The sequence below is a fragment of the Gouania willdenowi genome, chromosome 6 (assembly GCF_900634775.1).
Source record: "Gouania willdenowi chromosome 6, fGouWil2.1, whole genome shotgun sequence".
NCBI lineage: Eukaryota > Metazoa > Chordata > Actinopteri > Blenniiformes > Gobiesocidae > Gouania > Gouania willdenowi.
This window is the reverse complement of record NC_041049.1, coordinates 63281210-63294381: the sequence shown is the minus strand read 5'-3', so window position 1 is coordinate 63294381 and position 13172 is coordinate 63281210. Positions and strand designations below refer to the sequence as shown.

The window sequence follows — 13172 nt, the reverse complement described above, 5'->3', positions numbered from 1 at the left end:
AGTAGATTCATTACACTACCTCTGGTTCTTCTAAGGCAGTGGCTATCTGTACAGTTGCCGTATCAATATACCGACATTCTATCTGTACGCAGCGCCCCTCATTGGCCAGTTTAGGTCACGTGACTAAGACTAAACTTAACCGTAAATCTAACCCTAACCTTAACCTCAAAAATTGTTGCGATATAGGGTTATAACCTAACGCTACGTACGTGTTCTTCGGTAAACGTACCAATAGCACCGGGGGTTGTCCCGTACGAATAGACACTTTCTTCTTTATACATTTTTTGTGTTGATTTATTAATGTATTAATAACGTTTCAATTCACCACTTCTTCAGTAATGTGACTTATTGCTCCTTTTTTGTCCAGGAGTAAAAGTCCGTCTGTGGGTCCGCTCTGTGTGGTGAGACGAAAACATGAAGCTCTTGTTATAGTTTCCCGTAAATATCCAAACATCTCACGAACAAAACAAGATTTAATTTTAAAATAGAAAAACGCTGCTTATCAGGTTTTTGATTTTCCTGTATTTCTGTTTTGGTTTTAAGTCAGTAAAACAAAAAAAAACACACTTTTTATTTGTTATTTTGATTTTGGTTTTAAAACGGAATAACCAAAGAACAAAGGATACACGTGGTGCAGCTCATCAGCATCCACTATCCACACAGCTTCGAGGTGACATTTGAGAGTATGTAGTTTATTCCACACATGACAGCCCGCGGGCCCTTTTCCTCACTCCCACTCCACCAACAACCTACGGCCTGCTGCTGCTCCACGGACAAAAACACACACTCAAAGAGTCGCCACTAGGAAGAAAAGCCTAAAAAAACAAGAATCTCTCGTTGCAACTTTCCAGTTAAAATAAAGTCACCGTTTCTGCCTGTGTTTCTATTTTTTCTGTTTTTCTATAAATATGTGATTCATGGTTCAAACTAAAGCCTGAAACTATAACAACTATGTGTAGAGCACATAAAAATGGTACATTTACATTTACACTAGAATAGTCAAAGTACGCTGTTAGCCACACTTCACTGTTTTTGCACACGCACATGGTGCCAATGCACACTACGTGTCATATGTGCACGTTTAAGTGCACGTGAACAACGTTTTGCAGCTGTTTTAACTTCACAAAATTCTATGGCCATAAAAGCAAGCGTTCATCTTCTGCATCCACTTACATCGCACATTTATTCTCAGAGGTGAAAGAAACTCACAGTCAGGAGTTTTACTTGTACTAAGAAGTAAAGTAATCCATTACATTCTACACCCAACCGTTATTGAGTAAATTACAACTGATTTTGTTAGAAAATGATCAACAGACATTGTGAAACTACAAAAAATGAAATGACCAGACAACAATCATAGCCAACCAATCAGATTAAATGTAATGCACAGCATCAACACAGTATGGAATGGTGGGTATTTTCTCAGTTATAGAGTTTATAAATTTAGCTATTCTTCTTTTATTTTGCATTGAATTCATTGGTGTTATTTTATCAAAAGATAAATAAATAATTTTTCATACAGAACTTCCAAATGTGGTAGATTTGGTCTCATACTCTTTAGGTTTCTACATGAGATGTTTACTGTATACAAGGGAACCGTGGCAAGATTTATTATTAAAAATAAACGTGGATGGTGAAAGTAACTTTTACTTTGAGTACTATTCAATTTGGCTACTTTTTTTTTTAATTGTACGTAAGTATTTTATGTATGACTTACTTGTACTTGCACTTGAGTACAATTTCAATTAAGTAACAGTACATCTACTTGAGTAGGATCTATCAGTACTCTTTACACCTCTGTTTATTCTCTACTTTGAGTCATTTGGAGATTCCATTTACGGTACCCAGCGTTAAGATTTTTCAACCAAGGTAGGAAAAAGGCCATGTAAACATATGCATCTGTTTAGAGTAACTAAAAAGAATTCAGTTTGATTCACAAATTTAATTTATGTACACAAAGATCAAATATTTAAAGGAGCATAGAGCAGGATCTAGAAATCAGACTCCATCGTGACACCACGGTGGTTAGTGTAACTGAAGCGGGAGCGCGCATCAAATGTTTATTACCGTAGCAAAGCTGACACTAGAGGATGGATACCCAACCGAACCCTGAGGCACCGGACGGGTCGGGTTCAGACAGATATTGAGAACTGGTGGTCGTGTTCGGTCACATGGTATCGTTTGCACGCAGCGTTCTTCCTTTCCTGCTGCAGCTGCTGTAGCCCTGAAGAATGGAGCTTTAACTGTAACAGTGAGAGCTGGATCCACGGATCAGGGAGGAAGGACAATCATAAAGGAATACAGCATTGAAAAATTCCTTTTTCTGCACAATAACATGGATTATCTTTATCTTTGATACATAGATTATTTAAATAGATCCGATGGGTCTCTTGCGTGCGCTGCGTCCCTGTTTGTGTTTCCTGTGTGCTGATTTGATGTTGACATTAACAGTTGTTTGTTAATGCTTTCCACTAAAACAAACGTAAATATGTCATTTCATTGAAGAAAAACAGGTTTTCACTGTTGGGTCGGACGAGAAAATGCGACCCAATCCACACTCCAACTGTGCCACAGTTATTTATTTACTCGCCGTTAATGTGACTGTTTACTACAAGACCTGTGCACATGCCTCTGCGTACATCTATGGAATCAAACAGTAGTTTAGTCCACCCTGCTTGTCGTCTTTCAGTCTCCAAGCCGTCTTCTTCTTGTTTTTATTCCTTATTTGCAGCAGTGGGCGGTCTCTCCAAGCCGTTGAGAACGCCCACCAGCGCAGAAATGCGCGGGAAATTTGCGCCCAGAACAGCAGTACAAAATGTATCACACAATCTGCTCAAGGCAATAAAGAGAAATGTGTGTGGGCTCGTTCTCTTTGGTTTAGAACACTTCATCAACCACTGGCATTAAAAGATTAATGTTTATTTTTTCACAAATCCTGCTTTAAAGTCTGTTTAATTCCCCATGAGGTACAGTAGGATCATTAGTATTATAGCTGTCAGTACTTATTCACGTTAATGTGTTGGAAAACGTTCTCATTTGGAAACATTTTGTAACTAACTTGTTCACACAAGCCAATCATACTGGTATGTATGCTGCTGCCTTTAGCACATTTTTTTTTTTTTTTTTTTAAATCTGTGCCTAAAATAGTGATTTGCGGAAGTAGAAAAGACAAAGTTCCCAACAGCCAGAGTGAAGTCATTATAATTAGTAACAGCTTTTACCGTCCAAGAGCCTGTGTTTCCTGCACGTAAAGATTAAATTAGGCTGTAATTACAGCACTTTCATAGCAGTGATGGCAGATAAATCTCTCTGAATCTGCTCTGAGTCACAATGCATGGTAGTTTGTGTACCATTCCACTTAATACAGGGGCTTAAGCCCTCCTGCAAAAGACCCTCAGCCCGTCTCTATGCATTGTCTGCAGAACAGGACTCGCTGAAAGCTGCTTTTTTTGCAGCTTGGTGTCAGTCATCCTGCGTCTGTAGGAGTGTCTGTCTCTGAAGAAGCACTTTGAGCTCTCTGCCTGCTAATCTGCTCTACTTGGCAGCACTTAGAAAAGTCTCCATTTTGAGGAAAAGTTTTCCCCGTTGGGTTTATTCTGAGTTTAGATGACTGCAGTGATGAAGAAAAATATAGAATTCACCTTTTTCACTGTAAGGTGTGAGTCTGAGACACTCAAAAACATGAGTGTCTCCAGTGTCCCATGACCAGGGTTGGGGTCAATTATAATCGTAATCACGTAATTGATAAGTAATTACACTAATGACGTAATTATAATAAAATCTGTTGCTGCCGTAATTGTAAATAAATTGTTATTAAGTTTAGATGATTCACTTTGTAATTGGAGTTGCCATGAAGATTCTATAAAAATGGTCAATTACGGTATAATTACATGCAAAACTGGGGAACCATGTTACAGTTCTATGTACAGTTCTACACATATGTAGTTAACTATTATTAAAATATGTTTCATATCAAGCTTTCCCACATTTTACTGTTTAAAAAAAATTAATCTAGGGGTATACTGACAGAAAAAAGGCTCAAATGCTCACACCAAAAATAATAAAACCTATATTTTCATTATTTAGGAAGCCTGACAAGGTAACCAATAGATAGGAAATAAATTAGATGATAGATATTTATTTTTAGTGTATTTTACGGCTAATTTAGGACCTGTTATCATAAGAGATGCTAACAGCAAGCTAACGCAAGAGGATTAGGTTAGGTAACCATTATTAGGTTATTTATTTCAGGCTCAGTAATTGTGATTAATTGTAATTGAACTTTTGCAATTGAGAATTTAATTGTAATTGACTTTCTCAGGATAAACGAGAAAAAAAAAAAGTAATTTAATTGTAATTGGGCAAAAGTGCTAAAATGGGCAAAAAGCAGTCAAGAGAGGCCAAAAAATTGGCAAATAAAGACGAACCAGGTATTATGTAATGACAAAGTGTAGCTGAAATGGTCAAAACGTGGCAAACAATAGTGAAAAAGGGCAAAAATGTGGAACAAAAAGGGGCAAAATATAGGGAATAAAAGAAGTGGTATTTATTGGGCCAAAGTTAGCTCATTGGGATGAAAAGCGACCAAAGAAATTATAGAAAGAACAAAAACTTGATGGAAAAAAGAACTTGCAAAAATAGGAAAAAAGGGATATTTATTAGCAAAGGGTTGCTAAAGTCAAAAGGGGCAAAAATTGGACAAAAGAAGTTGAAAAATGGAAATAGTTAAAAAAAAAGGTTCAAAGTTTCCCCCTTTTAAGGTTTTCTGGGGGAATAATAAGTCAAATTAAGACATAAAGAGCCACATGTTGAGCATCATTGACCTAATAACAGCTTCTACATGGTGTCTGAAAGGTTGCACTCACATTGAAGGGAATCATAGACTTCTAAGACATAGACCTAGCAATGCCATCTTTACTCTTTGGCTCTTTGAGTGTTCTTTGCAGGAACAGAAATATCACACACAATACACCATGTTTGTAACAATAAACTATTTTTTTTTTTATTATTTACATCTGTACCTAATGTGCAAATTAATAATTTAAAGTAGTGTAAAACTCTTAAAGGAATACAAAACAATATCTTACAGTCCTACTATGGTGAAGAGTCCATGAACTTCTCACATAGAACAAAGAGGAGCAACATTGCAGAGAGAGAGAGAGAGAGAGAGAGAGAGAGAGAGAGAGAGAGAGACAAAAGCAAACAGAGGGAGCAGTGGACATCCTTGGCCAGGACACAGTTAAGGACAGCATGGTACATTATCCAAGCATCACCAGAACAAACAGTAACAAACAGTAATACAAACACTGCATTGTTACAGTAGTCGAATGAGCAGAAAAGCACTTGGAGGCCCAGGGTTGTGAAAAACAAACCCACTGATTGGTTAAAGCACTGATGATCACAAAGGCTTGAGGTGCTCGTAGCAGCAGGTGCTTCTTCTAACGGCCTCTAGATATGGAAGAAGAACAATCTGACACGGGACAAGGTGACACATCTAGACAACAGGTCACCACGTAGTGCTAATAGCATGACTGCACATTGAGTGTGCATGTGTGTGTGTGTGTGTGACTGTGCAGGGGAGGGAAAGAGACGATAACACTCGGACAAATACACACTGACCAGCTCTGACTTCCCCACGTTGTAGAGTGGCTGACAGGCAGCGCACACACAGAAACACACACTGCATATTTGAGTAGCACTCCATCCTATGCACATCGTTTGGTGTTTGGCACTAGAAACTTTGGGAACATTTGAGATGTAACCTTTTACAAAATCTTAAAAAAAAAAAAAAGCCAGTTTGGCAGTGTTTGTAAACTGACAGGTTGAAGGAGGTTGTTTAAGGCGGGCATACACTGTGATTTTAGCTCCATTTTGAGCCGATTTTTCACTCGTGCATCTATTTTTGGGATCGGGCCGAGTCTCGGCTAAATCGTATGTCGCGCATGGTGTAAAATACATGATGTAGTATACATGGCAGGGTTGGGGTCAATTACCTTTTTCAGTTACAATTCCGTTTTCAATTACCCATGTTCAATTACAATTACAGTGACCAGCATTTTTTTTACAATTAAATTACAATTATTTTTTATCCTCAAAAAGTCAGTCAGAATTACATTCTCAATTACTAAAGTTCAATTAAAATGAATCACAATTACTGAATCTGAAAAAAATAACCTAATAAAAGTCATCCTTCCTCTTGTGTTTGCTTTCTGTTAGCATCTATATTAATAACAGGTCCTAAATCAGCTGTAAAATACACAAAAAACAAATACATATCATCTAATTTCTTTCCCATCTATTGGTTACCTTATTAAACTTCCTAATCAATGAAAATATAGGTTTTAATATTTTTGGTGTGGGCGTCTGAGCATTTTTTTCAGTCAGTATACGCCTTGATTAAATGTTTTTAAAATGGTAATAATTATTAACTACATATGTGTAGAACTGTACATAGAACTGTCACATGGTTCCCCAGTTTTGTGTTAAGTTACAATTTTCATAGAATTTTCATGGCAATTACAAATACAAAGTCAATTATTTGAACTCAATTACAATTCAACAATTACGACAGCAACAGGTTTTGAAAATTACGGCGTAATTGTAATGATCAATTACACGATTACAATTAGAATTGACCCCAACCCTGGTGTAGTATACATACTATAGTATACACGGTATAGTATACATGGTGTAGTATACATACTGTAGTATACATACTGTAGTATACATAATATAGTATACACGGTATAGCATACATATTGTAGTATACATGGTGTAGTATACATGGTGTAGTATACATACTGTAGTATACATGGTGTAGTATACATACTGTAGTATACATACTGTAGTATACATACTGTAGTATACATACTGTAGTATACATAATATAGTATACACGGTATAGCATACATATTGTAGTATACATGGTGTAGTATACATGGTGTAGTATACATACTATAGTATACATGGTGTAGTATACATGGTGTAGTATACATACTATAGTATACATGGTCTAGTATACATGGTGTAGTATACATGGTGTAGTATACATACTATAGTATACATACTATAGTATACATGGTGTAGTATGCATAGGGTCACGAGAAGCGATTAACACCACATGACCAGCTCCCGATCAGTAATCGTATGTCGTATGTAAATCAAACAGTCGCTCCTCGTGAGGCAACACTGTAGGACGGCTGTAGAACTGACGGACCGTACTGCCCACGTCTGTCCAGTCAGTTCCTGGTCCATCGCATCGCAGCCTTTTCTGTTTCGAAGCTCTTTTTGCTCAAATTTGAGAGTGTCTATCCTCTTCCAGGTTCTTCTTCTTCTTCTTCTGTTTTAATGGTGACGCTTCAGAGTTCTTCTTCTTCTTTATACGTTGCATTTCCGGAAACAAGAACCCAACGTGTCGTGTGTGGACGTACAGTGTGAGCATTCAGGTCTGTTGGTCTGTATAGTGTGAGAACATGAATTGAGTCGAATAATTTGAGCTGGAGCTGAGTACAACGATTGGAAAAATCACACAGTGCCTGCCCGCCTTTAGGATCAACTAGAACGAAACTATTACTCGAGTCTTATTCTGACAGAGTAAACTTTTGAACAAATGGGCACACGACTTTTAAATATCCCCCTATTCCAAGGTTTCCATCTATATCTTTACATATTTATTTGTTTTGTGGCTCAAATTGTTTACAAAAGCACGTTGACAACCGCTTACAATGTACGAGACACTGGTAACCTACAGTAACTCTAGTATTAGTGCATAGACAAAAGGTGGGAGAAAGTGTTGCAAAACAAATCACCAATTTATTGCTTTAAAGTCTAATAGTGAATCCCCCATTAACATTTTGATTGCAAAACAACTATAAATTTGGAGATTAAGCAGAGGTATTGCATTTAAACTGATTAGAAGAGCAAAAATGTTCCTTCCTGAAGAGATGCAAGTCTTTTGTACTTTGAAAAATAAAAACTTTTCTTCACATACAGGAAGTTACATTACACTGAGTGAGATGACTTTTACTCTAAAACAAGTAAAAGACTAAATTAAAATAAACAGAAGTAATTAAAAAAAAAAAGGTAACATTATCTGGCCAAAGTTGCTCACTGTTGGAAGTTCTGCTTTCCCCATCATAAAGTAACAAACTTTACCAACAAGGGCAGGGCAATGGGGTCACACAGACAATCCTTAACAAAATAAGAAAATCATTTGTTTTCATGTAACCCTATAAGTCGAGTGCAGATGATGCTGTTGAAGCAGCAGTGATGGCTATACAGGCCTCTGCACTTTACTCTCCCTCTCCCTGCGTTTCAGCTCCTCTCTGTAGCAGTACGAGCAGTAGTTGTCAGTTTCCGGCCGGCCGTAAAAGGAGCAATTCTCCCTCTTGCAGCGGCGCTGCTGAAAGCAGTACAAAGGACTCCCAGAGCTCCGCCCTTTAGTCTTGTCCTGGTTGAGCCAGGTGTGAGATGAGTTGTCCTCATCGGCAAACTCTAGGCAGTCCTGAATGTCTCCCGCATTGAACCCATTGGTGTAGGTGTGGGACTTGTGTTCCCCGGGCATGTTGTAGGAGAGGGTGTTCATAGTGTTGACGGTGCGAACCCCCGACAGACGAGCAGGGCTGTAGCTCTGGGAGGAGAGTGTGCGGTTCTGCTGTGGATAGGTGGCACATGTCTTGAGGGTGCCCACTATCGGCTTATAGGGCTCATCCTGGAAGATGGAGGATTGCATGTTGACATCTTGTAAGTGGATTACACTGTGCCTTTGGATGGGCGGAGTCTGGCTGTAGTGGGCAGACACAGGAACGGGCCCGGGTCTCTTAGCACCAATACTGGGGGAGGAGTAAGGCGCGGGGGTCGGGCCCGGGTGTGGGACATGGTGTGAGGTGGTGGGTGGGGTGAGAGGAGGGACCGAAGGAGGGATGAGTGGAGTGGCAGGGATGGGGCTGTTTCTGCCTTGCATCTTGACACTGAGTGGAGGTGGGGGGGCACTGTTGTAGGAGTGTGTGTGATGAGGCAGGATGGGAGAGCAGCTCTCCGGGGGCGAGCTGTCTGACCGCTCCCTCTGGAAGACACTCTCATGCTCCAGCTTCTTGGTGGGGGCCTCGTTGGAAGGGAGGGGCTTCTTCTCTACCTCCTTCCTCTTTTGCTCCTGCTCCTGGCTGAAACGCTCCTGAGCGTTGGTTATGTAGTAGCTAATCATCTCCTCGTGAAACTGGTGCCGATGGCTGGTGAGCAGCAGACCTGCAAAAATAAACTTGCGCTCGCCTTGCATGGCAGCCCGTAGGATGTTGAGGCTCAGCTTGACATCAGTGCTGTATTTCCAGTTCTCCAGGCTTTTGTCTCCTGAGACTTTCCCCAAACTGTCCAGTCTTTCAGTGGGAGACGAACTGGAGGGTCTGTCCGTAGGCGAGGGACTGATTGCTTTCTCTGAAGAGGTGGAGCTGGTTGAATGTCCCGATTCTTCCTTGCTTCCCTTGGTTGCCTTGGCCTCCTTCTTTTTCACCTTTTCTCCCCCGTTCTCACCTCCACGACCTGAGCCGGAGTTGGATTTGTTCATTTTGCCATGTACGAGGCCACCAAACCCTCCCATGTTCTTCTTCAGCTTAATCCCCAGAGTTTTGCTGAAGCTTCCCAGTTTGTTGGCGACAGAGTCTGCGCGGGTCTTGTCTTTATCTTTTCGCTGCTTTTCTTTGTCTTTTTCTTTGCTCGGCTTTCCTGTGTTCACATTAGAGTTGCTTCCGACAGACTCACGGTCGGAGTCCATTGACTCTGCTAGAGACTGGACGTCCTCACCTGCAGAGGCCGTTGGAGACTCTGGCTGAGCCAGGGGAGCCTGCACAAAGACAAGTACAGAAGAAGACATAATGGCCACGGTTACATGATGTTTTTTAATTTAGAATTATTCGAAATTTACTGCTTTGTATTTACTTAGAAATAGTAATTCCGAATTGATGTTTACATGGTAAACATGTTTATTCAGCTTTATTCAATTCCGCTTTAGGTCTAGGGTTTGGGAAGGGTTCTGATTGGACAGGGGGGGAACGTGACGTATCACGTCTATCAGGAAAAAACACACAACAAACCTTTTCTTTTCGGCTACAACATAGAAGACCACATAATAAGAACTGTTTTCACTTTTATTTTGACTGTAGTTGGACAACAACATATGGTTTCACTTTGGTCCACTGAGAAGGAGATAGGAACTAATCGCCGGTGCATAAAGCCCAGGAAAACTCAGGAAAACAGTAACCAGGAATAAATATTGGCTCTCTGGTAAAAATAGTAGCTCTAACAGGTACAATGATAAACTTGGTGATATTACAGCCTGTGAATGCAGTATGGAAGCGCATTTACTCCGTCTACGGGTTTTAGTATCACCCGTCCAATGAAGTCTGTTCCGTTTGCTGATGTCCATGTGAATGTCCACATATTTATGCTTCTGTCCATCCACTCTTTTCATTATACCCATATCTTCTAAGGCTCTTATTAAACAAATAGTCTCGGCTCTAGTCCAGGCGGATATCTTGGATTACGTCGTCACCAGCGCATCATCGTGACTAGCCGAGCATACGCAGAACGACCGGAATTAACTTAAAGCAGAATTAAACGTTTACAAGATAGAGGATTATATTTAATTTGGAATTAAACAGCCACCTTTTTGGATTTAAGTTAAATTCGGAATTGCTTTTGCATTCGGAATTAAGTGTTTACATTGTCAGTTTAATGAGGATTTAACTTTTATTCTGAATTGGAAACACCCTCGGCATCTGGAATAGGAGCCTCTCCACGAATAAAATTAAGCACAACCAACATTGCAATGGGCATACACAGACACGTGACATAGGCGACCTTACCCTTGTTTCTGATGGAATTCGGATCCATGTTACATTCATGTAGTTGTGCAGCAGGTTGAGTTTGGCCTCCAAAGACAGGATGAGGCTGTTCCAACACAAGAGTATGATTAATAAGATAAAGGTAAAACACTGATAAACTAGAGAAACTGGTAATGCAAACACCTGAATTTCGAAAAAACACTAATGTATTGCAAAAACGTCTTTACGCTTTCATGAGGAGCAATTTCAGAAATGTGTCGCTAAAGCGCTATGGAAACACTTTTTCTGCAAAAACACGTCACAGAACGTGACTCTCTCTGAGAAAACACAGCGCGGTACGTGTGGAGAGAATAACAGACAGAGACATTTCTAAGCATTATACTTTAAAATTATAACTGCCCCAGTAGAAACAATAAAGGAATACGGAGTTAACATGAGGTTTGGAGCGTCCTTCTGCAGCGAAGTCTGCGGTGAGATTTCACGGGAGATACGAGGCTCCAAAACAACCTTCAATAGAAAAACGATCAAAGCGCAATTATACTGTACCCGATTGACATTTAGAAATATCGCTTTTATTTTCCAAAAATATGTGATAATAGACTAATATCTTTACTTTTCTTACATCAACTAATAACTAAAACTCTGAAATTTATTATTCAGACAAAATTGACCATTTTATTTGGCATATGCATGGTAAAGATTGAATGAATCACCCAAAGTGTACCAAATACAAATTATTGCATTAATGTCTTTTAAGTTGTTGCTGCTTTCGCTCGGCCTTTCCTGTGAAACCTAACCAAAGACTGACAGAACTCACGATTTGTCATTTTCCTGCTATCTCTCTGACCAGAGCACAGACTGAATATTTAGAGCTATCAGAACGATAGCGCTGCCTTGGCTTGCAGTGTTGACCCTTTCTCTCACCCTACATGTGCAGTCGCTGCCTCGGTGTACGATGTTGATAAGCATCACCCAGAGATTGGAGATTCAAGACTTACTTGGCAAGCTTGGTATTATCGTTGTCATCCCTCCCCCACTCCCAGTCCCGGCCAGGGTCCACGGCAAAATGGAGTACCAGCAGCTTGTGCTCCGAGTCAGTCAGGGGGATAACAGCTGGAAGAGACAAAGAACCAAAATATAAGTGCAGTTGGTGGTGCAGTTTCAGCAGCAACGTGCCTACAATATATTTTTTATGGCCACTAGGCAAACACAATTTTTCACAGGGCTATTATGGTGCTTGAGCTAAGTGATAGCATGATAAATAACCTGACATAGATTATCCAACATGCATGTCAGCAGAAGCAGCCTGGGGGCCTGTTCCATCTGTCATTGTTCTTAAAACTATTCCAGTTTAGCAAATCCAATCACACGTATCTGAAATGCTCTTGGTACCATTATGTGACTACTGCTTGCAAACCAATGTTTCAAAGGGCAGTATTATGAAAAATTCACTTTATAATGGTTTTGCTACAGTGATATACATCCCTTCAGCCTCATTCAGAGGGACACAGTTGAAAGACTTCTGTTTTCTCCCTCCCTTGTTATTCCACATTTTGTCAAAAGTCAGCTCCAAATGAGCAAAGTTGGATTTTTGTTTGCAAAGACTCCTCCTCCTGACAATCCTGGCTCCTCCTACCCTACATATGAACGTGAGCTCCTCCCTCTCAAGCTACATCACAGGTAAAACAAACACGGCGAAGGCAGGGTAGCACCCGCCGTTGAACAACGAACAAATATAATTTACTATAACCTTATCAGAGCCTCTCAAGACCCAGTGGCTAGATTTGATCTTTGTTGGTCATGCAGCAAATCAGGATCAGAAACATTTTTATTCGCCACGTACAGTTTAAAAACAGTCCAAAAATGTAACTTGGTAGTTGGTGCGAAGAACAGAAAAAGAACCATAAAGGCCCAAAAACCAGCCTATAGAGCATAATGATGGAAATAATGAGTGATAACACATATTTTAAAGAACCTCATTGTAAATAAGAATAATGAAACAGTATTTATTATTATTATTATTTACAGTGCCTCCTGAATGAATATATTTCTGTAGTTTTTATGATTTTTGGTCATCGCCCACCTGGGGTGGGACCAAGACTGACCCATGTATTTTCAGTTCATGTTCTAATCAAGATCATTTTTATCATCATTATTATGATTATCATTTTTAACTAAAAAATAAATAAACATCATAAAACCCCATATTTGTAATGTTTTCATTTGTTAATTTTCCACTTTCTCTCTTTCAGGTATATATATATATATAGAGAGAGAGATATCTTTTTTTCTTATCTTATCTTCTTTTTTGTACTTCTTTTGATTTAACAGTACAAA

At 39.6% G+C, this 13172-nt stretch overlaps 1 protein-coding gene across 3 annotated transcripts in view; it reads right to left on the bottom strand.

The window, feature by feature from the left end:
- Nucleotides 1-7075: 7075 nt before the first annotated feature.
- The window catches only part of otud7a (OTU deubiquitinase 7A), a 57990-nt gene continuing 51893 nt past the window's right edge, over nucleotides 7076-13172 (bottom strand). For all 3 annotated transcript variants that reach the window (XM_028451240.1, XM_028451242.1, XM_028451241.1), the window contains 3 exons: nucleotides 11834-11948; nucleotides 10857-10941; nucleotides 7076-9835 (listed from right to left, as the gene is read on the bottom strand). In XM_028451240.1, coding sequence (XP_028307041.1) covers nucleotides 8273-9835; nucleotides 10857-10941; nucleotides 11834-11948 — 1763 coding nt within the window. In that variant the 3' untranslated portion in view covers nucleotides 7076-8272. The remainder of the gene's footprint in view (nucleotides 9836-10856; nucleotides 10942-11833; nucleotides 11949-13172) is intronic.